Here is a 24,966-nt window from a genome sequence, read left to right on the forward strand (position 1 = left end):
ACCAAGCGCCGAACCAGACACACTGGAAGTGAGCGCTGAACCCTGAGCAAGCGCCGAACCGAATGCACCGTGAGGGAGCGCTGAAGCCAGGGCTCTGTGAGGAAGAGCGGAACTGGAAACACAAAGGGCGGAACTGGGAGCACCGTGAGTAAGCGCCGAACTGGGAGCAAACAAGAGCGCCGAACTGGAAACAAGCGGGGCTCTGAATGAAAGCATGGAATCGGGACCAAGCGGCGCTCTACAAACAGGTACCTGTCCCATTGTAAGCGGTGCTTCGGAGGTAAACAATGCACTAGAATAAAGTGGTGTTCCGTAACCACAGCGTACAGGATAAGGGATAGATGTGGAAAGGGTTGCACGGGGAATCATCGGCAAACTTGTCGACCCCAACGGAGGTTGTGAAAGCGCTGAACCGAAACTATCCACTGTACCAAAACCAAGTGTCACCATAGACACAGGCACCGAGTGGGAAGCAGAAGCAAAACCAACCATCGAAGTGGAAAGCGCCGAACTCCAAGTAAGCGGCATATGAGAGGTAACGTTAGGAACCAAACCAAGCGCCGCATAAGAAACACCCACCGCAGGACTGTAAGGTCGCTGAGAAACAGTTACCACCGAAGATGGATGGGGTTGAACAGCAGATGTAGATAACACTACAACCCTAGGTGGTAAGGAGTCCTCTAAAGTGATGGGGCTAGAAGCATGCGGACGGAAAAGGCGACGCAGATTTTCACTGAGGTAAGAATCAGATGCCTCCCCTAGGAAATCTTCAGTAGGAGACGGGGACTTCGAACGTCGAACTACAGTTTTCTTACGGCGTTCTGCCTTAGGACGTTTAGACGCAGACGGACCTACAGATGGGTTACGGCGATCCCTATCTGACATGCGTCTACAAGCTACCCGGCGATATTCAGAGAAAGCATCTTCGTCGAGGCCAGCACAGAAAGTGCAACATTGAGACCTAAACAATCTACACATAAAGCATGTGGGTCCGCCGCTGAGAAATTACTGTTACAATTGTCACAGTGTTTGCGCTTCTTAGAACCATTACGATTCGATTTACCCATTGTTGAAACACAATCAAACTTTCTTAGAGACAAGCACACGTCCACACGACGTATCGACAAGAAAGAGAATGACAGGCACAGATAGTCACGTGATCATCTGAGAGAGCTGCACGCTTACGGAGATGATTGACAGGTGCTGATGTTGGAGTAGGGGCAGAGGTCAGGGCGGGTCAGAGGCCAGTAAGATTTGATTCAACTTAGCCTACAGCACGTTTCCACACATGGTCGTAGAAGAAGAGGAGAGGTGCGTACCGTGAGATAGGATAAGTTTAAAAATGTTGGTTTCCAGCCATATGTTTAACAACTATATTACATAAACACCTATAGTGATGTCAGCCTATTACTCATTTTTGTAGACAAAAATCTACATCAGGAACTTTCTACAGAATATCACACTGTCCCTCTGTCACAGAGACTTTGACAGAATGTCCCTTGTTAGAGATATATTTTAGCTCACACAATCTATTTAAAATACATAGCCATCACCATGCTAATGTTTGTTAGCAGAACGACAGAGCAAATGACAAATGCCACTTATATTTCAGTGGGATCAAACTTGTAACAGAAATAACTGCAGCTTAGAACAAATAAAGAGAAAGGTTAGAACTGGTCTTAAGCAACCCATGCTTGTCGTCATAAGGGGGATCAGGTGGTCAGGTTGGCTCACTAATGCATCCATTGCATTTGAACTGCCCAGATTGATGCTCATGATGTCATTCACTGGATTGTATGGTCCAGCCTCAATTGTTTACAGAGCACTGTTGTACAGCTGGTACACTGCAGTGTGCAGTGTTAAACGACAAACATGGGGCCTAGAGCGTGAACCACTAGAGGATGGAGAGGAAACTTACTGTGACCAGGAGGTTCAGGCCCTCTAGCTCAGCATCGTCGAGACCAAGCTGTCTGTATTGACGTGGCCAGTGTTAAACATGGGGCCTAGAGCGTGAACCACTAGAGGATGGAGAGGAAACTTACTGTGACTAGGAGGTTCAGGCCCTCTAGCTCAGCCTCGTCAAGACCAAGCTGTCTGTATTGACATGGCCAGTGTTAAACATGGGGCCTAGAGAGTGAACCACTAGAGGATGGAGAGGAAACTTACTGTGACCAGGAGGTTCAGGCCCTCTAGCTCAGCCTCGTCAAGACCAAGCTGTCTGTATTGACGTGGCCAGTGTTAAACAACAAACATGGGGCCTAGAGAGTGAACCACTAGAGGATGGAGAGGAAACTTACTGTGACCAGGAGGTTCAGGCCCTCTAGCTCAGCATCGTCAAGACCAAGCTGTCTGTATTGATGTGGCCAGTGTTAAACAACATGGGGCCTAGGCGTGAACCACTAGAGGATGGAGAGGAAACTTACTGTGACCAGGAGGTTCAGGCCCTCTAGCTCAGCATCGTCAAGACCAAGCTGTCTGTATTGATGTGGCCAGTGTTAAACAACAAACATGGGGCCTAGAGCGTGAACCACTAGAGGATGGAGAGGAAACTTACTGTGACCAGGAGGTTCAGGCCCTCTAGCTCAGCATCGTCAAGACCAAGCTGTCTGTATTGATGTGGCCAGTGTTAAACAACAAACATGGGGCCTAGAGCGTGAACCACTAGAGGATGGAGAGGAAACTTACTGTGACCAGGAGGTTCAGGCCCTCTAGCTCAGCCTCGTCAAGACCAAGCTGTCTGTATTGACGTGGCCAGTGTTAAACGACAATATGGGGCCTAGAGAGTGAACCACTAGAGGATGGAGAGGAAACTTACTGTGACCAGGAGGTTCAGGCCCTCTAGCTCAGCATCGTCAAGACCAAGCTGTCTGTATTGATGTGGCCAGTGTTAAACATGGGGCCTAGAGAGTGAACCACTAGAGGATGGAGAGGAAACTTACTGTGACCAGGAGGTTCAGGCCCTCTAGCTCAGCCTCGTCAAGACCAAGCTGTCTGTATTGATGTGGCCAGTGTTAAACGACAATATGGGGCCTAGAGGGTGAACCACTAGAGGATGGAGAGGAAACTTACTGTGACCAGGAGGTTCAGGCCCTCTAGCTCAGCATCGTCAAGACCAAGCTGTCTGTATTGATGTGGCCAGTGTTAAACATGGGGCCTAGAGCTGAACCACTAGAGGATGGAGAGGAAACTTACTGTGACCAGGAGGTTCAGGCCCTCTAGCTCAGCATCGTCAAGACCAAGCTGTCTGTATTGACATGGCCAGTGTTAAACAACAAACATGGGGCCTAGAGCGTGAACCACTAGAGGATGGAGAGGAAACTTACTGTGACCAGGAGGTTCAGGCCCTCTAGCTCAGCATCGTCAAGACCAAACTGTCTGTATTGATGTGGCCAGTGTTGAACAACAACAAACATGGGGCCTAGAGCGTGAACCACTAGAGGATGGAGAGAGAAACTTACTGTGACCAGGAGGTTCAGGCCCTCTAGCTCAGCCTCGTCCAAGACCAAGCTGTCTGTATTGATGTGGCCAGTGTTGAACAACAAACATGGGGCCTAGAGCGTGAACCACTAGAGGATGGAGAGGAAACTTACTGTGACCAGGAGGTTCAGGCCCTCTAGCTCAGCCTCGTCAAGACCAAGCTGTCTGTATTGACGTGGCCAGTGTTAAACGACAATATGGGGCCTAGAGAGTGAACCACTAGAGGATGGAGAGGAAACTTACTGTGACCAGGAGGTTCAGGCCCTCTAGCTCAGCATCGTCAAGACCAAGCTGTCTGTATTGACATGGCCAGTGTTAAACATGGGGCCTAGAGAGTGAACCACTAGAGGATGGAGAGGAAACTTACTGTGACCAGGAGGTTCAGGCCCTCTAGCTCAGCATCGTCAAGACCAAGCTGTCTGTATTGACATGGCCAGTGTTAAACATGGGGCCTAGAGAGTGAACCACTAGAGGATGGAGAGGAAACTTACTGTGACCAGGAGGTTCAGGCCCTCTAGCTCAGCATCGTCAAGACCAAGCTGTCTGTATTGATGTGGCCAGTGTTAAACATGGGGCCTAGAGAGTGAACCACTAGAGGATGGAGAGGAAACTTACTGTGACCAGGAGGTTCAGGCCCTCTAGCTCAGCCTCGTCAAGACCAAGCTGTCTGTATTGATGTGGCCAGTGTTAAACATGGGGCCTAGAGAGTGAACCACTAGAGGATGGAGAGGAAACTTACTGTGACCAGGAGGTTCAGGCCCTCTAGCTCAGCATCGTCAAGACCAAGCTGTCTGTATTGATGTGGCCAGTGTTAAACATGGGGCCTAGAGCGTGAACCACTAGAGGATGGAGAGGAAACTTACTGTGACCAGGAGGTTCAGGCCCTCTAGCTCAGCCTCGTCAAGACCAAGCTGTCTGTATTGATGTGGCCAGTGTTAAACATGGGGCCTAGAGAGTGAACCACTAGAGGATGGAGAGGAAACTTACTGTGACCAGGAGGTTCAGGCCCTCTAGCTCAGCCTCGTCAAGACCAAGCTGTCTGTATTGACGTGGCCAGTGTTAAACGACAATATGGGGCCTAGAGAGTGAACCACTAGAGGATGGAGAGGAAACTTACTGTGACCAGGAGGTTCAGGCCCTCTAGCTCAGCATCGTCAAGACCAAGCTGTCTGTATTGATGTGGCCAGTGTTAAACATGGGGCCTAGAGCGTGAACCACTAGAGGATGGAGAGGAAACTTACTGTGACCAGGAGGTTCAGGCCCTCTAGCTCAGCATCGTCAAGACCAAGCTGTCTGTATTGACATGGCCAGTGTTAAACAACAAACATGGGGCCTAGAGCGTGAACCACTAGAGGATGGAGAGGAAACTTACTGTGACCAGGAGGTTCAGGCCCTCTAGCTCAGCATCGTCAAGACCAAGCTGTCTGTATTGATGTGGCCAGTGTTAAACAACAAACATGGGGCCTAGAGCGTGAACCACTAGAGGATGGAGAGGAAACTTACTGTGACCAGGAGGTTCAGGCCCTCTAGCTCAGCCTCGTCAAGACCAAGCTGTCTGTATTGACGTGGCCAGTGTTAAACGACAATATGGGGCCTAGAGAGTGAACCACTAGAGGATGGAGAGGAAACTTACTGTGACCAGGAGGTTCAGGCCCTCTAGCTCAGCATCGTCCAAGACCAAGCTGTCTGTATTGATGTGGCCAGTGTTAAACATGGGGCCTAGAGTGAACCACTAGAGGATGGAGAGGAAACTTACTGTGACCAGGAGGTTCAGGCCCTCTAGCTCAGCCTCGTCAAGACCAAGCTGTCTGTATTGATGTGGCCAGAGTTAAACGACAAACATGGGGCCTAGAGAGTGAACCACTAGAGGATGGAGAGGAAACTTACTGTGACCAGGAGGTTCAGGCCCTCTAGCTCAGCATCGTCAAGACCAAGCTGTCTGTATTGATGTGGCCAGTGTTAAACATGGGGCCTAGAGCGTGAACCACTAGAGGATGGAGAGGAAACTTACTGTGACCAGGAGGTTCAGGCCCTCTAGCTCAGCATCGTCAAGACCAAGCTGTCTGTATTGATGTGGCCAGTGTTAAACAACAAACATGGGGCCTAGAGCGTGAACCACTAGAGGATGGAGAGGAAACTTACTGTGACCAGGAGGTTCAGGCCCTCTAGCTCAGCATCGTCAAGACCAAACTGTCTGTATTGATGTGGCCAGTGTTGAACAACAAACATGGGGCCTAGAGCGTGAACCACTAGAGGATGGAGAGGAAACTTACTGTGACCAGGAGGTTCAGGCCCTCTAGCTCAGCCTCGTCAAGACCAAGCTGTCTGTATTGATGTGGCCAGTGTTGAACAACAAACATGGGGCCTAGAGCGTGAACCACTAGAGGATGGAGAGGAAACTTACTGTGACCAGGAGGTTCAGGCCCTCTAGCTCAGCCTCGTCAAGACCAAGCTGTCTGTATTGACGTGGCCAGTGTTAAACGACAATATGGGGCCTAGAGAGTGAACCACTAGAGGATGGAGAGGAAACTTACTGTGACCAGGAGGTTCAGGCCCTCTAGCTCAGCATCGTCAAGACCAAGCTGTCTGTATTGATGTGGCCAGTGTTAAACATGGGGCCTAGAGAGTGAACCACTAGAGGATGGAGAGGAAACTTACTGTGACCAGGAGGTTCAGGCCCTCTAGCTCAGCATCGTCAAGACCAAGCTGTCTGTATTGACATGGCCAGTGTTAAACATGGGGCCTAGAGAGTGAACCACTAGAGGATGGAGAGGAAACTTACTGTGACCAGGAGGTTCAGGCCCTCTAGCTCAGCATCGTCAAGACCAAGCTGTCTGTATTGATGTGGCCAGTGTTAAACATGGGGCCTAGAGAGTGAACCACTAGAGGATGGAGAGGAAACTTACTGTGACCAGGAGGTTCAGGCCCTCTAGCTCAGCCTCCTCGTCAAGACCAAGCTGTCTGTATTGATGTGGCCAGTGTTAAAAAACGACAATATGGGGCCTAGAGAGTGAACCACTAGAGGATGGAGAGGAAACTTACTGTGACCAGGAGGTTCAGGCCCTCTAGCTCAGCATCGTCAAGACCAAACTGTCTGTATTGATGTGGCCAGTGTTAAACATGGGGCCTAGAGCGTGAACCACTAGAGGATGGAGAGGAAACTTACTGTGACCAGGAGGTTCAGGCCCTCTAGCTCAGCATCGTCAAGACCAAGCTGTCTGTATTGACATGGCCAGTGTTAAACAACAAACATGGGGCCTAGAGCGTGAACCACTAGAGGATGGAGAGGAAACTTACTGTGACCAGGAGGTTCAGGCCCTCTAGCTCAGCCTCGTCAAGACCAAGCTGTCTGTATTGGCGTGGCCAGTGTTAAGCGACAATATGGGGCCTAGAGAGTGAACCACTAGAGGATGGAGAGGAAACTTACTGTGACCAGGAGGTTCAGGCCCTCTAGCTCAGCATCGCCAAGACCAAGCTGTCTGTATTGACATGGCCAGTGTTAAACATGGGGCCTAGAGAGTGAACCACTAGAGGATGGAGAGGAAACTTACTGTGACCAGGAGGTTCAGGCCCTCTAGCTCAGCATCGTCAAGACCAAGCTGTCTGTATTGACATGGCCAGTGTTAAACATGGGGCCTAGAGAGTGAACCACTAGAGGATGGAGAGGAAACTTACTGTGACCAGGAGGTTCAGGCCCTCTAGCTCAGCATCGTCAAGACCAAGCTGTCTGTATTGATGTGGCCAGTGTTAAACATGGGGCCTAGAGCGTGAACCACTAGAGGATGGAGAGGAAACTTACTGTGACCAGGAGGTTCAGGCCCTCTAGCTCAGCCTCGTCAAGACCAAGCTGTCTGTATTGACATGGTCAGTGTTAAACGACAATATGGGGCCTAGAGAGTGAACCACTAGAGGATGGAGAGGAAACTTACTGTGACCAGGAGGTTCAGGCCCTCTAGCTCAGCATCGTCAAGACCAAGCTGTCTGTATTGATGTGGCCAGTGTTAAACATGGGGCCTGGGCCGTGAACCACTAGAGGATGGAGAGGAAACTTACTGTGACCAGGAGGTTCAGGCCCTCTAGCTCAGCATCGTCAAGACCAAGCTGTCTGTATTGACATGGCCAGTGTTAAACATGGGGCCTAGAGAGTGAACCACTAGAGGATGGAGAGGAAACTTACTGTGACCAGGAGGTTCAGGCCCTCTAGCTCAGCATCGCCAAGACCAAGCTGTCTGTATTGGCGTGGCCAGTGTTAAACATGGGGCCTAGAGCGTGAACCACTAGAGGATGGAGAGGAAACTTACTGTGACCAGGAGGTTCAGGCCCTCTAGCTCAGCCTCGTCAAGACCAAGCTGTCTGTATTGATGTGGCCGGTGTAAAACAACAAACATGGGGCCTAGAGAGTGAACCACTAGAGGATGGAGAGGAAACTTACTGTAACCAGGAGGTTCAGGCCCTCTAGCTCAGCATCGTCAAGACCAAGCTGTCTGCATTGATGTGGCCAGTGTTAAACAACAAACATGGGGCCTAGAGAGTGAACCACTAGAGGATGGAGAGGAAACTTACTGTAACCAGGAGGTTCAGGCCCTCTAGCTCAGCCTCGTCAAGACCAAGCTGTCTGTATTGATGTGGCCAGTGTTAAACATGGGGCCTAGAGCGTGAACCACTAGAGGATGGAGAGGAAACTTACTGTGACCAGGAGGTTCAGGCCCTCTAGCTCAGCATCGTCAAGACCAAGCTGTCTGTATTGATGTGGCCAGTGTTGAACAACAAACATGGGGCCTAGAGCGTGAACCACTAGAGGATGGAGAGGAAACTTACTGTGACCAGGAGGTTCAGGCCCTCTAGCTCAGCATCGTCAAGACCAAGCTGTCTGTATTGACATGGCCAGTGTTAAACATGGGGCCTAGAGCGTGAACCACTAGAGGATGGAGAGGAAACTTACTGTGACCAGGAGGTTCAGGCCCTCTAGCTCAGCATCGTCAAGACCAAGCTGTCTGTATTGACGTGGCCAGTGTTAAACATGGGGCCTAGAGAGTGAACCACTAGAGGATGGAGAGGAAACTTACTGTGACCAGGAGGTTCAGGCCCTCTAGCTCAGCATCGTCAAGACCAAGCTGTCTGTATTGATGTGGCCAGTGTTAAACATGGGGCCTAGAGCGTGAACCACTAGAGGATGGAGAGGAAACTTACTGTGACCAGGAGGTTCAGGCCCTCTAGCTCAGCCTCGTCAAGACCAAGCTGTCTGTATTGATGTGGCCGGTGTAAAACAACAAACATGGGGCCTAGAGAGTGAACCACTAGAGGATGGAGAGGAAACTTACTGTGACCAGGAGGTTCAGGCCCTCTAGCTCAGCATCGTCAAGACCAAGCTGTCTGTATTGATGTGGCCAGTGTTAAACAACAAACATGGGGCCTAGAGAGTGAACCACTAGAGGATGGAGAGGAAACTTACTGTGACCAGGAGGTTCAGGCCCTCTAGCTCAGCATCGTCAAGACCAAGCTGTCTGTATTGGCGTGGCCAGTTGTTAAACATGGGGCCTAGAGCGTGAACCACTAGAGGATGGAGAGGAAACTTACTGTGACCAGGAGGTTCAGGCCCTCTAGCTCAGCATCGCCAAGACCAAGCTGTCTGTATTGGCGTGGCCAGTGTTAAACAACAAACATGGGGCCTAGAGCGTGAACCACTAGAGGATGGAGAGGAAACTTACTGTGACCAGGAGGTTCAGCCCCCTCTAGCTCAGCCTCGTCAAGACCAAGCTGTCTGTATTGATGTGGCCAGTGTTGAACAACAACAAACATGGGGCCTAGAGCGTGAACCACTAGAGGATGGAGAGGAAACTAACTGTGACCAGGAGGTTCAGGCCCTCTAGCTCAGCCTCGTCAAGACCAAGCTGTCTGTATTGATGTGGCCAGTGTTAAACAACAAACATGGGGCCTAGAGCGTGAACCACTAGAGGATGGAGAGGAAACTTACTGTGACCAGGAGGTTCAGGCCCTCTAGCTCAGCATCGTCAAGACCAAGCTGTCTGTATTGATGTGGCCAGTGTTAAACAACAAACATGGGGCCTAGAGCGTGAACCACTAGAGGATGGAGAGGAAACTTACTGTAACCAGGAGGTTCAGGCCCTCTAGCTCAGCATCGTCAAGACCAAGCTGTCTGTATTGCTCCGAGATGTGGAACAGGGGTAAAGGGAAGGTGAAATCCTCCTGTAGGGACTGCCGGAACATCAGAACAGCACAATGGGGCACACCCTGCAACCAACATACCTGTATGAGACATGTTCACTAAACTGAAAGACAGACAACTTAACCAGATTTTACACAATTAACATGAAATAGATATCAATGATGTCATGGCTTTTAAAACACCAATATCACAGTCCAGGGATTATGAGGTTATTACACCAATCTGGGTAAGAAAGGATAAGATATATTGATAAACAATTATTATAATTAGTAGAACATTTTGCTACAGGGCCTAACACCGAGATCAAACACATGGAGAGTATGGTTGAGAGGCATAATCACAAGCATGAGGATGTGCTTTTAGATTGGTTTGGGGTGTGGTTACGATAGAGTAGAGAAGCCTGTTCTCCTATGAAGACTACTCGAGAGGGAGTGAGTATGGTTTTACGCCGCTTTTTGCAATATTCCGGCAATGTCACGGCGCGTAACACCAGAAATGGGCTTCACACATTATACCCTTGTGGGGAAGCGAACCCAGGTCTTCAGCGTGTCAAGCCAACACTCTAACCACTAGGCTACTCCACTGCCCCTGAAGACTGCTAAGCTAGGTGACATCTGCTTCTATTATTTTAGGATCATACTGATATTATATGCAAATTCAAACAATACCCATAATCCTCGTTTGGCTGTATGAGATGTAGAATATATTCTCACCTTGTGGGCATAGCACTGTCCCATCAGGTGGTGCATCCTGGATCTGTGTGACGGACATGAGGAGCTCCGGTGTAAGGCAGCCTCCAGTACAGAGATGTAGAATATATTCTCACCTTGTGAGCATAGCACTGTCCCATCAGGTGGAGCATCCTGGATCTGTGTGACGGACATGAGGAGCTCCGGTGTAAGGCAGCCTCCAGTACAGAGATGTAGAATATATTCTCACCTTGTGAGCATAGCACTGTCCCATCAGGTGGAGCATCCCGGACCTGTGTGACGGACATGAGGAGCTCCGGTGTAAGGCAGCCTCCAGTACAGAGATGTAGAATATATTCTCACCTTGTGGGCATAGCACTGTCCCATCAGGTGGTGCATCCTGGATCTGTGTGACGGACATGAGGAGCTCCGGTGTAAGGCAGCCTCCAGTAGAGATGTAGAATATATTCTCACCTTGTGAGCATAGCACTGTCCCATCAGGTGGAGCATCCTGGATCTGTGTGACGGACATGAGGAGCTCCGGTGTAAGGCAGCCTCCAGTAGAGATGTAGAATATATTCTCACCTTGTGAGCATAGCACTGTCCCATCAGGTGGAGCATCCTGGATCTGTGTGGACGGACATGAGGAGCTCCGGTGTAAGGCAGCCTCCAGTAGAGAGATGTAGAATATATTCTCACCTTGTGAGCATAGCACTGTCCCATCAGGTGGTGCATCCTGGATCTGTGTGACGGACATGAGGAGCTCCGGTGTAAGGCAGCCTCCAGTAGAGATGTAGAATATATTCTCACCTTGTGGGCATAGCACTGTCCCATCAGGTGGAGCATCCCGGATCTGTGTGACGGACATGAGGAGCTCCGGTGTAAGGCAGCCTCCAGTAGAGATGTAGAATATATTCTCACCTTGTGGGCATAGCACTGTCCCATCAGGTGGAGCATCCTGGATCTGTGTGACGGACATGAGGAGCTCCGGTGTAAGGCAGCCTCCAGTACAGAGATGTAGAATATATTCTCACCTTGTTGGCATAGCACTGTCCCATCAGGTGGAGCGCCCCGGACCTGTGTGGCCGGACATGAGGAGCTCGGTGTAAGGCAGCCTCCAGTACAGAGATGTAGAATATATTCTCACCTTGTGGGCATAGCACTGTCCCATCAGGTGGAGCGTCCTGGATCTGTGTGACGGACATGAGGAGCTCCGGTGTAAGGCAGCCTCCAGTAGAGATGTAGAATATATTCTCACCTTGTGGGCATAGCACTGTCCCATCAGGTGGAGCGTCCTGGATCTGTGTGACGGACATGAGGAGCTCCGGTGTAAGGCAGCCTCCAGTACAGAGATGTAGAATATATTCTCACCTTGTGGGCATAGCACTGTCCCATCAGGTGGAGCGTCCTGGATCTGTGTGGACGGACATGAGGAGCTCCAGGTAAAGGCAGCCTCCAGTAGAGATGTAGAATATATTCTCACCTTGTGGGCATAGCACTGTCCCATCAGGTGGAGCGTCCTGGATCTGTGTGACGGACATGAGGAGCTCCGGTGTAAGGCAGCCTCCAGTACAGAGATGTAGAATATATTCTCACCTTGTGGGCATAGCACTGTCCCATCAGGTGGGCGGCCCTGGATCTGTGTGACGGACATGAGGAGCTCCGGTGTAAGGCAGCCTCCAGTAGAGATGTAGAATATATTCTCACCTTGTGGGCATAGCACTGTCCCATCAGGTGGAGCGTCCTGGATCTGTGTGACGGACATGAGGAGCTCCGGTGTAAGGCAGCCTCCAGTAGAGATGTAGAATATATTCTCACCTTGTTGGCATAGCACTGTCCCATCAGGTGGAGCATCCCGGACCTGTGTGACGGACATGAGGAGCTCCGGTGTAAGGCAGCCTCCAGTACAGAGATGTAGAATATATTCTCACCTTGTTGGCATAGCACTGTCCCATCAGGTGGAGAGCGTCCTGGATCTGTGTGACGGACATGAGGAGCTCCGTGTAAGGCAGCCTCCAGTACAGAGATGTAGAATATATTCTCACCTTGTGGGCATAGCACTGTCCCATCAGGTGGAGCATCCCGGACCTGTGTGACGGACATGAGGAGCTCGGTGTAAGGCAGCCTCCAGTAGAGAGATGTAGAATATATTCTCACCTTGTGAGCATAGCACTGTCCCATCAGGTGGTGCATCCTGGATCTGTGTGGACGGACATGAGGAGCTCCGGTGTAAGGCAGCCTCCAGTAGAGATGTAGAATATATTCTCACCTTGTGGGCATAGCACTGTCCCATCAGGTGGAGCATCCCCGGATCTGTGTGGATCGGGACATGAGAGCTCCGTGTAAGGCAGCCTCCAGTAGAGATGTAGAATATATTCTCACCTTGTGGGCATAGCACTGTCCCATCAGGTGGAGCATCCTGGATCTGTGTGACGGACATGAGGAGCTCCGGTGTAAGGCAGCCTCCAGTACAGAGATGTAGAATATATTCTCACCTTGTGGGCATAGCACTGTCCCATCAGGTGGAGCATCCCGGACCTGTGTGGGACGGACATGAGAGGAGCTCCGGTGTAAGGCAGCCTCCAGTACAGAGATGTAGAATATATTCTCACCTTGTGGGCATAGCACTGTCCCATCAGGTGGAGCATCCTGGATCTGTGTGACGGACATGAGGAGCTCCGGTGTAAGGCAGCCTCCAGTACAGAGATGTAGAATATATTCTCACCTTGTGGGCATAGCACTGTCCCATCAGGTGGAGCATTCCAGACCTGTGTGACGGACATGAGGAGCTCCGTGTAAGGCAGCCTCCAGTACAGAGATGTAGAATATATTCTCACCTTGTGGGCATAGCACTGTCCCATCAGGTGGAGCATCCTGGATCTGTGTGAGCGGACATGAGGAGCTCCGGTGTAAGGCAGCCTCCAGTACAGAGATGTAGAATATATTCTCACCTTGTGGGCATAGCACTGTCCCATCAGGTGGAGCATCCCGGACCTGTGTGACGGACATGAGGAGCTCCGGTGTAAGGCAGCCTCCAGTACAGAGATGTAGAATATATTCTCACCTTGTGGGCATAGCACTGTCCCATCAGGTGGGCGTCCTGGATCTGTGTGGACGGACATGAGGAGCTCCGGTGTAAGGCAGCCTCCAGTAGAGATGTAGAATATATTCTCACCTTGTGGGCATAGCACTGTCCCATCAGGTGGAGCGTCCTGGATCTGTGTGGACGGACATGAGGAGCTCCGTGTAAGGCAGCCTCCAGTACAGAGATGTAGAATATATTCTCACCTTGTGGGCATAGCACTGTCCCATCAGGTGGAGCGCCCTGGATCTGTGTGGACGGACATGAGGAGCTCCGTGTAAGGCAGCCTCCAGTAGAGATGTAGAATATATTCTCACCTTGTGGGCATAGCACTGTCCCATCAGGTGGAGCGTCCTGGATCTGTGTGACGGACATGAGGAGCTCCGGTGTAAGGCAGCCTCCAGTAGAGATGTAGAATATATTCTCACCTTGTTGGCATAGCACTGTCCCATCAGGTGGAGCATCCCGGACCTGTGTGACGGACATGAGGAGCTCCGGTGTAAGGCAGCCTCCAGTACAGAGATGTAGAATATATTCTCACCTTGTTGGCATAGCACTGTCCCATCAGGTGGAGCGTCCTGGATCTGTGTGACGGACATGAGGAGCTCCGGTGTAAGGCAGCCTCCAGTACAGAGATGTAGAATATATTCTCACCTTGTGGGCATAGCACTGTCCCATCAGGTGGAGCATCCCGACCTGTGTGACGGACATGAGGAGCTCCGGTGTAAGGCAGCCTCCAGTACAGAGATGCAGAATATTCGCAGTCATCAGCCTTACCCTCCTTCAGGTAACACAGTCCTACAGAGTGGGATATACATGTGGTTAGTGGGACATCATGTGGTTAGAACTCAGCAATATTCCATCTATACAGCAGGGCTCTGTAATTAATCAAGTCTGCACCAGACAATCCAGTAATCAACAGCATGAGCATTGATCTGCACAAATGGGATACGATGACAGTGTCAACCAAGTCAGCAAGCATGACAACTGATCCCGTTAGTCGCCTCTTACGACAAGCGTGGGTTACTGAAGATCAATTCTAACCCGGATCTTAAGAGAGAGAGAAATAGCTGTTGCTGGGGGATGGTTATTTGGTTTAGTGAGTGAGTGAGAAAGCGAGCAAGCGAATATAATACTGTACTGTTGATACATATAAAGAATTAACTTTGATTAGTTAAAAATTACCAGAAGTCGTTGGGGAAAAATATCTGTCTGAAAATTAGACCTACATTGTGACTGACATATGATTCTTAGTTTGGTAACTCAATTTGTGAACATGAGAAATATTACATAAAACAAGGTGTCAAGACATCCATACAGGCCAGCCAGCTATCTGGAATCAAAACCTGCACTCATTAATGAGTAATGATATCATTGACATCTAGCTCCCTATCGGCAATTGAGGCAGTTGCTTAAAACACAATATTAATTCCTCATAATATTATAAAGCATGAGACAACTTTGTCATATGACATACAACAAAGTTATCTCATTCTTAATAATATTTGAATCAATCCTTAAATATTCAGGTGGTTTTCATTTGCAAAGTAAAGAATATTACAAAAATTATAACTCACCTATTACATATTTCACCTGAGTCCGCAGACTGTCCCCGTGTATCCCTGACAGGCACTCCCTACTCAGCCCCCAGTATGCCAGCTTGTAGTGACACAGCCCCTTGAGGAGACCCACAAGGTCCGGGGCAAACAGGGTTTCCGTGTGGCTGGCTCGCTGCCGGACTTTGTCTCCTGGCACTGACACACACAGACGGAGTCCAGCAGAATTCACTGGCATCTGGGAAAACAGGTGAGTGAGTGAGTGAGTGAGTGAGTGAGTGAGTGAGTGAGTGAGTGAGTGAGTGAGTGAGTGAGTGAGTGAGTGAGTGAGTGAGTGAGTGAGTGAGTGAGTGAGTGAGTGAGTGAGTGAGTGAGTGAGTGAGTGAGTGAGTGAGTGAGTATTTTTTTTACGCCGCACTCAGCAATATTCCAGCTATATGGCAGAGTCTGTAAAAAATCGAGTCTGGACCAGACAATCCAGTGATCAACAGCATGAGCATTGATCTGCGCAATTGGGATTGACCAAGGCAGTGAGTCTGACCACCTGATCCCATTAGTCACCTCTTACAACAGAGTGAGTGAGTGAGTGAGTGAGTGAGTGAATGAGTGAGTGAGTTTAGTTTAGTTTTACGCCTCACTCAGCAATATTCCAGCTATATGGCGGCGGTCTGTAAATAATCGAGTCTGGACCAGACAATCCAGTGATAAACAGCATGAGCACTGATCTGCACAATATGGATTGACCAAGTCAGTGAGCCTGACCACCTGATCCCATTAGTCGCCTCTTACAACAGAGTGAGTGAGTGAGTGAGTTCAGTGAGTTTCTGCCGCTTTCAGCAATATTCCAGCAATATCATGTAGGGGGAAACCAGAATGGGCTTCACACATTGTACTCATGTGGGGAATCGGACCCTGCTCTACAGCGTGACAAGCAGTCGCTTTAACAACTAGGCTACCTCACCGCCCCTATGATGAATTCAGAGAATGAACTGAGGACCATACAGAGATGTCAAGCTTCCACAGAGGCAGTTTGGTATATTTGGGATGATTGGTTCCATAATTATTGATTGTCTTTTACTCACCACAAATATGGAAATATTTTGACAATATTCCAAAAACATTCATTGTTCATGATCCAAATTCTTATCAATAGTTAGAGAAACACAGTTCAGTCACACCAGATCAATGGGATGGAAAGGAGTAGGTTGGAAAGCTAGACATGGCTACCCTCACCCGCCAGACACATCAATCTGACTCCAGCCAACCAGTCCTTGTTTCATCGCTCTCATGCCTAAAGCCAGGTAACGTGTACCATTTTTAACATGTTTAAATATGACTTGGGATTGAACCCAGACTTCTATTATCCAGACATACACTCTTTCAAATACACCAGAGGCGGTCAACAGATCTACTGAGGTTTCACTGTAGATACATTTTTAAAGTCTTAATCATTCTATCACATAACTTATTTGTCTGAGTTTATGCTATGAGCAGATTTATCATCCAAAACTGTGTTCCACAGGAGATATTGCTTGTGTGAGATCACAAGGAGATATCGTTTTGACAGTAGATTTTGTACAATGCCCTGACAATGCTATGACATCATGAACTTGATGACGTCACAGTGCTATGACATCGCTGCACTGCAAATCTAATGACAGAACCGTGTTCAGAGATGTACAGTTTTCATTGAAAACTAATGAAGAGTGATTCTGGATGATAAATAGAATCTCACCCTCGTGTCTTCTGATATCAAATATATCAACACTTGTTGATAAATGTTAAAATATCCCCGACAAGCCTCGGATATTTGTACCTTTATCAACTCGTGTTGATATAATTGATATCAGAAGACACTTGAGATTCTCTATATATTTCTATATAGTTGTGTCTGGACTAGGCAAATCAGGGACTGGAAGCATGAGCAACAATCCATCAGTGTAGTGGGGGCTAGGCGGTGGAGTAGCCTAGTGGTTAAAGCGTCCACTCGTCACACAGCATACCCAGTTTCCATTCCCCACACAGGTGCAATGTGTGACAACCCTTTCTGGTGTCCCCTTCCATGATATTGCTGGGATATTGCTTAAAGCATCATAAAACCTTACTCACTCACTCACCATCAGCATACACTGATACAGAGAAAAGGACATATTCACCCTTGGCATCCTTCCAGGACACAAGATAAACACAAGTACTACCAGCAAGACGAGGGAGAGACCAGTACCTGTGATGTATCTCCTGTTTCTGCCAGCATCTGTGTGAGAGACTCTAGGCAAGTCAAGGCTTCTTTCTCTTTCTTCACCAGCATCTGTAGACAGGACCAGGCACATCCAGCAAAACAGATGGGGGACGTGATCCCATATGCTGGAAACAACAACGTGTGAGCGCTTGAGTGTTTAAGAAAGAAAATAAAATGAAATGTCCAAAATGAGCAACTTCACTTAAGATAATCTATTGGGGTCTAACCTCTACTTAAGAATATTTTATATGATGATATATCAGTTTGTGACACCATGAGGTGAGGTGAGGTGAAATGGGGTTTAACCTCTTACTTAAGAATATTTCGCTCATATGACAACGTGCATGCATGTGTATGTGTGGCTGCTTGTACTAGCCCAGACTGAAGCTGGTTTTATAGTGCTAGCTCACTGAGATACCATGCCGCAGTGAAGCATGAATACCCACTCCGCTCAGACACAATATACTGACATTAATGCCGAGCCGACCAGTCCTTGTTTTACCATTAATGCGGCTCGTGCCAGATTTAAGCTGGTTTTATAGTGTTTGCTCACTGAGATACCATGCGCGGTTATATTTCAAGCGTCTTTTGGTATGATGTGGCGCCAGACAGGGATCGAACCAGCGAACTTCCGGAAAAGAGCACAACCACAAAGGGTCTGCTCTCGGGTGGACACTCTAACCATTACACCACGGTGGCAGTTTGTGACGTCATGAACAATGGATAATGTCATACCACATTGTTAGTGAGTGAGTGAGTGAGTGAGTTTAGTTTTATGCCACACTCAGCAATATTCCAGCTATATGGTGGCGGTCTGTAAATAATCAAGTCTGGACCAGGCAATCCAGTGATCAACAGCATGAGCATCGATCTGCGCAATTGGGAACCGATGACGTGTGTTAACCAAGCCAGCGAGCCTGACCACCCGATCCTGTCCGTCGCCTCTTACGACAAGCATGGGTTACTGAAGATAAATATTCTAACCCGGACCTTCACGGGTCTCACATTGTTAGAAACAATACAGGGTGGTGGTAAGCGTAGTGGTTAAAACATTTGCTAAATCATTCGCGTCACATCAAAGACCCAGGTTTGATTCCCCACATGGGTGAGAAGCCCTTTTCTGGTGTCCCTCACCGTGATATTGCTGGACTATTGCTAAAAGCGGTGAAAGCCATACTCACTCACTTAGAAACAATACAACAAAGTGACGTCACATCAACTGACCAGTCAGGTTAAGCTTCATTGTACTGCAAAATTATAAGTGGATCATGGCTCTCACCATGCAGAATCTGTGAGTACTGAAGAAGCTCATGTAACTGTGACATGACCGCCTGGTCTGGGGAATCAGCAGGAGTTCTGGGACATGGGATGTGCTTAACTGCTGCCAACACTGAAACATGATGCGCTAATTTCAGATGACTGATTTCGTCAAGGCTTTAATAGTTTTTACTAAACATGGTTAGATGGAATCCACCAGGATTATCTAATGGCCTACAGAAGGTCAAGGTCTACCTCTGGCAAGACTCTTGCTGAATACAGCTCCACACTGGGACATCACCGCCTGGCCGTCATCGCCGCCGCCGCAGTGTGTGTGAAGTAGCAGATTGAGGTAAACACTGTTGTAGACTATAGTCATCTCAGTCTCCATGTTCAACATCTCGGGTGGAAAACCTGCAGATGAACGACACCAACTGTGAAAACAGTTAATGAAAAGTCATTACATCTGCACTTAAACACCAGAGATAATACAGGGCTTTAAGTGAACCAGTGTATTTGTCAATCTTCTGAGGTATATTCAGGAAGGAGGAAAACCTGGGAACACAATTTCATATGGAAACTTATTAACGGCTTATCTAATTCCACATCCTGTGACAGTTACCATGACCATCAGCCCCCTTGACACATGGAGTTGCCTCCCCTTCCACCTGATCTGCATGCACATCTAATAGCCCTGAGAACATGTGAAATGGGGAAACGAGATTTTTTGTCAAAATCAGAATTTGGGAAGTATTCGTTTTCTCAAAACAAGGATGTATTTTGACATTGCATTCCATATATGCAATAAACCTTTTTTCTTACAATTGGTGCTAGCTTTTCAGTGAAAATGTCCTTTTTGCTAGCTACAACATAGGTGATTATTACAATAAAGTAAACTGGGAAACTATTACGTTTGCTGAATACCAGCTGGTTAGAATGTCAGATAAATCCCTGTTATTTCAAACATGATAATAAATTCCATAAATACTAACTCTGTATTTGTATGAGGTACTTTTCCAGCTCGTTGAGAGAGGTCCTCAAAGTTTTCACAGCATCCACCGGGGAGCATGACAGTGTCTGAATCAATGTAAACAAATGTCATATTGAACATTGACAGTGTTGAGCAATATCATGCCAATGTAGCAGGGTGTGGTGTAACGATTCATCGATAGTATCGATGTTTACATCGTCAACTACGTGATACATGAGTGCATCGATACAAAACACATTTAGGCAATATATCAGGATGTTTATATCGCGAGTGTCCATGATACATCGATGTATCTCCACAAGAGACGATATATATCCCGACACAACTTAAATACTACTTAAAGGTGTAAGGAGTATTGCATTAGGAATAGGAAAGGAGACTCTTTGAAATTCTTCTGAATTTAAAAACAAATTGAACCTTAAAGGAATTTGTGTCTGTTATCTTTGTTATGAGAACAAAGGAGTTGGTGTATAAGTCAAAGAGTGTGAACATTTTGCAAACTCTGTGAACTGTAGAATACTTGTGTTCAAGTAATTGAAATATGCAGATATGTTTTAGTTGTTTGACAAATAACACCATTTATTAACAACTATGAACAATGTCTTAGCTGTGTTAAGGAAGAGAACAAAAGAAGATAAAATTTAGAAAGCAGTTTTTCAGTGATTCTGAATTCTGATATAAATTACAGTGAGTTGTTTGTGAAAGCATTGGTGTAGAAACACAACTTCCCAAGGGAAACTTCAGTTTCAGATTTATATATTAGATCAAGGTATACTGAATATGTGTGACTGTACTTTCTTAAGCATTAAATGCTGAATCTTTATTAGATGTACAGCATTTTAAGTGTGTGTGAATGTAACACAAGTTCTGATGCATAACAAATAAAGTTTCAGTCATTTTATCTGCCATATCTGTTCTGTTACTAGAAACTGCAAAGTATCGGGATACGTATCATATCGCCACCATTGTATCGTGATGATAATCGTCTCGCAGGTTCCTTGCCAATACTTTCATGATATATCATCTCGCCTCATTAAACTGGTATCGGGATATATCATCTCGCCACTTAGGCCACAATACACAGGTCTAGTAGCAGGGCGTGGAGTCATCCCACAGATGATATCCTTTTCTTGTCAGCTTGCTGACAGGGTTAACCTCTTTCGTCACGAGGGCAAGGTATCTGATTTTATATCAGGTCCATAGTTTGAATCCTTTCACAGTACTCAGAAATTTTACATATTGGTGCCCAATATTGAGCTGAGTTTGCTCATATATAATTTAGTAAAATAAGTCTCAGTAACACACATGGCCTGGGACGTGCCTTGTTGACAAGAGAGCATGTAGCTATTCTGAGCTCATCTTAACAGATACTGTTGGAAGGTCTCTGAATTTTTCAGGCATTAACCCGATATTGGATTATAGTATTTGTTCCTGTTGAGCTAAAAGAAACTTACTCTGGAATTTTAAAATATTTTTGGAAAGCATTCCTCTTAGTTTAACCCGGATGTATTACCATGAGAAGCTTGCAGACAGCCTTGTTAGACTGTACTTGTACTTGTGTTGGCTGGAACTTGCCATCTTCACATCCCTCCAGATACTCAACACATTTCCTGTATCTCCCACACAGAAAGTCATCCAGTAGATCCACCATTTTGGTTAGGACTGAAACATCAACTTCACTGTGGCAAGGGAGCATCAGTGGAAGCACATCTGGAATTCTGTACAACAATTTCTGTTTGGACTAACATCTTATACAGTTGCAAATGGGTATGAAACAACTTTTGAAAGAAAACAAAGGATGTTGAAAATAAAGAATGAAAGTGGTTAAGCAGAGACCATATAATAGATTACATGGTCTCTGGGTTAAGATATAAAGCACATCCTCAAGAACTGTTCAAGTACCCATGTTAACTACAAACTAGTAAAAACATAGCCAAATTTGTTTGTGATATATCTATTCAGCTGAAGAGGTATATATCTCAAACAAATTGGCAGTCCTTGCAAGTTCAAGTCATGCAAAAACCTACATAGTGAATCTGCTAACTCATTGTATGATGTATCTAGATGTATATTAAGAGCCACAGCATACACACTAGGTTCATATTACAAGTGACAAAACGTGCCTGTTTGGTTATAATGGCTAATATGTCCAGTAAACCAGACAGTAGTCAAAACTGACCACAGAAATACCAATCAAATTAAAAAGAAAGGCCAAATATTTAGTCATAAACAAAATATACACTAAGGTGGTACAAAACAAAATCATGCGGAAAGACTTCCGCCCGTATCCCCCTTAAATTTCATTCTAGTTAAATCATATCACCTAAATATATATTCCTCATCTGATAAGGATGAGTTTAAGATATTTCTTTCATTGTATCTGAACATACTGAAAGACATATCCAACTTCTAAAAATGCAACTCAAAGAAATATTTCCTCATCGTTATAATTAAGGGGGGATACGGGCGAAAGTCTTACCAATTATGCTCATTAAAGATAGTAAAATAAATAGATTTACGTATGTTAAAACGATCGATCACAGACGGAAGATCATCTGATCAGTGTCTTTTTTGAAACCATTCTTTTCAATGAAATTCTTCTATGGACAAATGTCATACAATGAATGATACAATAAATGAACGATGGTATTACTTTGTAAAAGGTGCCTATTGCATTGTCACCTGACAGCTACGATTTGTTGGACAAAAAATAAAAACTCTCCATCACAACGTTCAAAACATAAACTTTTGCCGCCATGATGAACTTCGCCATGCCGCTTAATGCACTCAAAATGACAAATTCCGTTAGGCATATATCACGTTATATACAACCTTTAACGCTACTAATACGGGGTTATTAAGGTACACTACAGGCTCATCAAACGTAAACTAGAAACATAAATATATGTATATTGCAAGTGCTTAAGGGGCAATTGAAGTGCTACTAATGCAAAACATTCTGTGTTGAACATCGAATCTAAACGTATAACAGTTTTATAATTTTAATGAGCAAATACAGTAACTTATAAATAATTTATTAATAAATTAGGTTTAATATATGTATTTTTAAACAATACATGTAGCAGAAATGTAAGACTAAATTTATTGTTTAGTAGTAATAAAATATGTGGATGTTGGGAAATATTACAATCAACGGGAGACAACTGCCTTTGTAATTCCAGCGGGAAGTTTGCATGGAATTGGTTGTGACGAGATTGGCGAAACTTCTCGAAGTACTCGGAGACCAATAAACATGACAAGCGCAAGAGAAAAGCATAAAATTACCAACACACTTGTGTGTCTGTTAAAAGCCATGGAAGGTGTGAGGACGACTGTTGAATTAAGGAATGAAAATTCGGTGCATGGCAAAATCTTGATGGTTAGCGGACAGATGCACTTGACTATGGAAAATGTCATTTTCACACCCGTCAAAGGACCTGAGCAAAGGTTCAGTGATTTCTTTGTTCAGGGTCACAATATCCGCTTTGTTCATATACCTGATCATATAGATATCAGAAAAGCGATGGAGAAAATGCTTCTTACACGACAGTCAGTGTTTTCTAATATATCGAAAGCAAAGGAACAGCGCCAAAAGCTGAAGGAAAAGATTGCTCAGAAGAATGAGATTCAGAGACAGAAACGGGAAGAAAGAGCTGCGAGGGAAACTCATCAATCTATTCAGACTGTAACCAGTAAAAGACCTGATGTGTAACCATTCAGAGTGTTCAGGAAATATACAACTGATTTCAAGGCATTTTGCAATCATGATGTTTAGAAACTATGTTCAGTCCTTGTCTATAACCAGTGCTATAAATGATATGGAGCTGTGAAATGGAAATTCAGTAACGTCTACTGCATTCTCATGTCAGGCATTGTTGAGTTTTTATTAAAAAATATTGTTTGTTCTAAGGTGTTCAATGTCATTAGTCTCTTAGTTAATATGCAATGGTTGTGCTGTGATATTGAGTGTTATTTGTAGAAAGTTGGATCTTTGGATCATATAATCATGATAATAGAGTGCAGGCTAAATCAGTACCTCAGTTAACCATCACTGATTTTGTTCATAAAATCAATCAAAACTAAGACCTAAGAATTATGTGAACAATTTGTTTTATGGTATATGACCAGATAGCACAGCAACGTTAAGCTGATAAGACCTGCTTTGGTCTAACATGTAAATAATATACATCGTCCCAACATTGGTCAAAGCAGTCCAGACCCTCTTTTGGCCAAACAAAAAAAGTGTTGTGGTTCTGACAACACCTCTTTAAAATTTAGGCTAGATAGGTAGGATTTTTTTTCACCTATTTTTTTAGAAATAAAGTACTAACTAATAACACATTTATCAATGTATAATTGTTTATTCAATCAAGCTTGCAGCCATCATGTCAACTTTCTCTATCAGAATGACAGATGTGCGTCGGTGCCAGAAGAAAAACAATGGGATCTGAAAGCTTATTTTATTCATAGCTTAAAAAAATAGGGTCGGCACCAGAATTCAAGGGTCAGTCGGGTAATCGGAACCACAACATTTTTTTTAGGCCTTGGCTAATCCACCCCGATTCCTTTTTGCCTTGAAGCACTGACATGGATGTTATGGTTGTCATAGGCTGATCAGTAATGGCCATGTAAAGAAACCATTTGCCTTTTGGCTACACAGAAGATAAGTGGTAAATCAGTGTTTCACCTAGCTGGTAATTGGTCATATTCCTCTTTGCAATACAGTGCAGCCAACATGGGGAGGTTGCTGCTAATCCTTTGAATAACAGTATTTGCTGTCACAGTAACTTATGCTTGTCAATCAATCAATTCTTTATTTCAGTACTGAGGGAGGACAGGCCTATGGTACATTTCATATATACAATTTTCTAATCAACATGGCTTGATAAATGAAAATCGCAACATTTTTAATTACAGATTCATTTGAAGAATTTAATAGAGAGGAAAATTTATAGATGGATGGACAAAATAGAGTTCTTTAATATATTTTTTACGTATAGTATTATATGCTGGGCATAGTAGAAGAAAATTATATTTGTCTTCTATAACAGTATTATTACAACATCTACAGATTCTATCTTTTCATTTGATATTCATAAACCTACCTTTTTCAATTAATAAATCATGTGATGAACAATGGAAACGAGCTAAAGCTATTCTATATTTCTTAACGTTAACACATGATAAATAACGTTCAGTATAAATGTGTGTTTTAAAGATTGAGTAATAATCAAATTTTGTAGCTACTGAAATTGTTCCCAACCATTTTTGCTGGTAAATATCTTTTAATCTTTGCGTGAATGTATTTAGAAACAATGACGAACATGCTTGTCGTAAGAGGTGACTAAGACTAACGGGATAGGGTGGTTAGGCTCATTGACTTGGTTGACACATGTCATCGGTTCCCAATTGCGCAGATTGATGCTCATGCTGTTGATCACTGGATTGTCTGGTCCAGACTTGATTATTTATAGACCGCCACCATATA

General features: G+C 45.7%; 1 protein-coding gene across 1 annotated transcript; it reads right to left on the reverse strand.

The window, feature by feature from the left end:
* Nucleotides 1–13,327: 13,327 nt before the first annotated feature.
* On the reverse strand, nt 13,328–22,369 carry LOC124274870. Its single transcript, XM_046710242.1, has 9 exons — nt 22,132–22,369; nt 20,992–21,140; nt 19,480–19,564; nt 18,743–18,901; nt 18,510–18,620; nt 17,216–17,355; nt 15,013–15,229; nt 13,977–14,233; nt 13,328–13,906 (listed from the first exon to the last, which is right to left on the reverse strand). The coding sequence occupies exons 2-9, from the start codon at nt 21,127–21,129 to the stop codon at nt 13,328–13,330; spliced, it is 1,686 nt and encodes a 561-aa protein (XP_046566198.1). The 5' UTR covers nt 21,130–21,140; nt 22,132–22,369.
* Nucleotides 22,370–24,966: the final 2,597 nt, after the last annotated feature.

Source organism: Haliotis rubra, unplaced genomic scaffold (assembly GCF_003918875.1).
Source record: "Haliotis rubra isolate DU_JTF1 unplaced genomic scaffold, ASM391887v1 Scf195, whole genome shotgun sequence".
Classification (NCBI taxonomy): Eukaryota; Metazoa; Mollusca; class Gastropoda; order Lepetellida; family Haliotidae; genus Haliotis; species Haliotis rubra.

What these genes read in the sequence shown, in the direction of transcription:
- LOC124274870 (XM_046710242.1), bottom strand. Translation starts at nt 21,129, where the DNA reads ATGGTGGATCTACTGGATGACTTTCTGTGTGGGAGATACAGGAAATGT. An exon ending in GTACTCACAGATTCTGCATG is followed by an intron (nt 17,356 to 18,509) that starts GTGAGAGCCATG and finishes TGTTGTTTCCAG; the next exon opens with CATATGGGATCACGTCCCCC. An exon ending in AAACAGGAGATACATCACAG is followed by an intron (nt 15,230 to 17,215) that starts GTACTGGTCTCT and finishes CTGTTTTCCCAG; the next exon opens with ATGCCAGTGAATTCTGCTGG.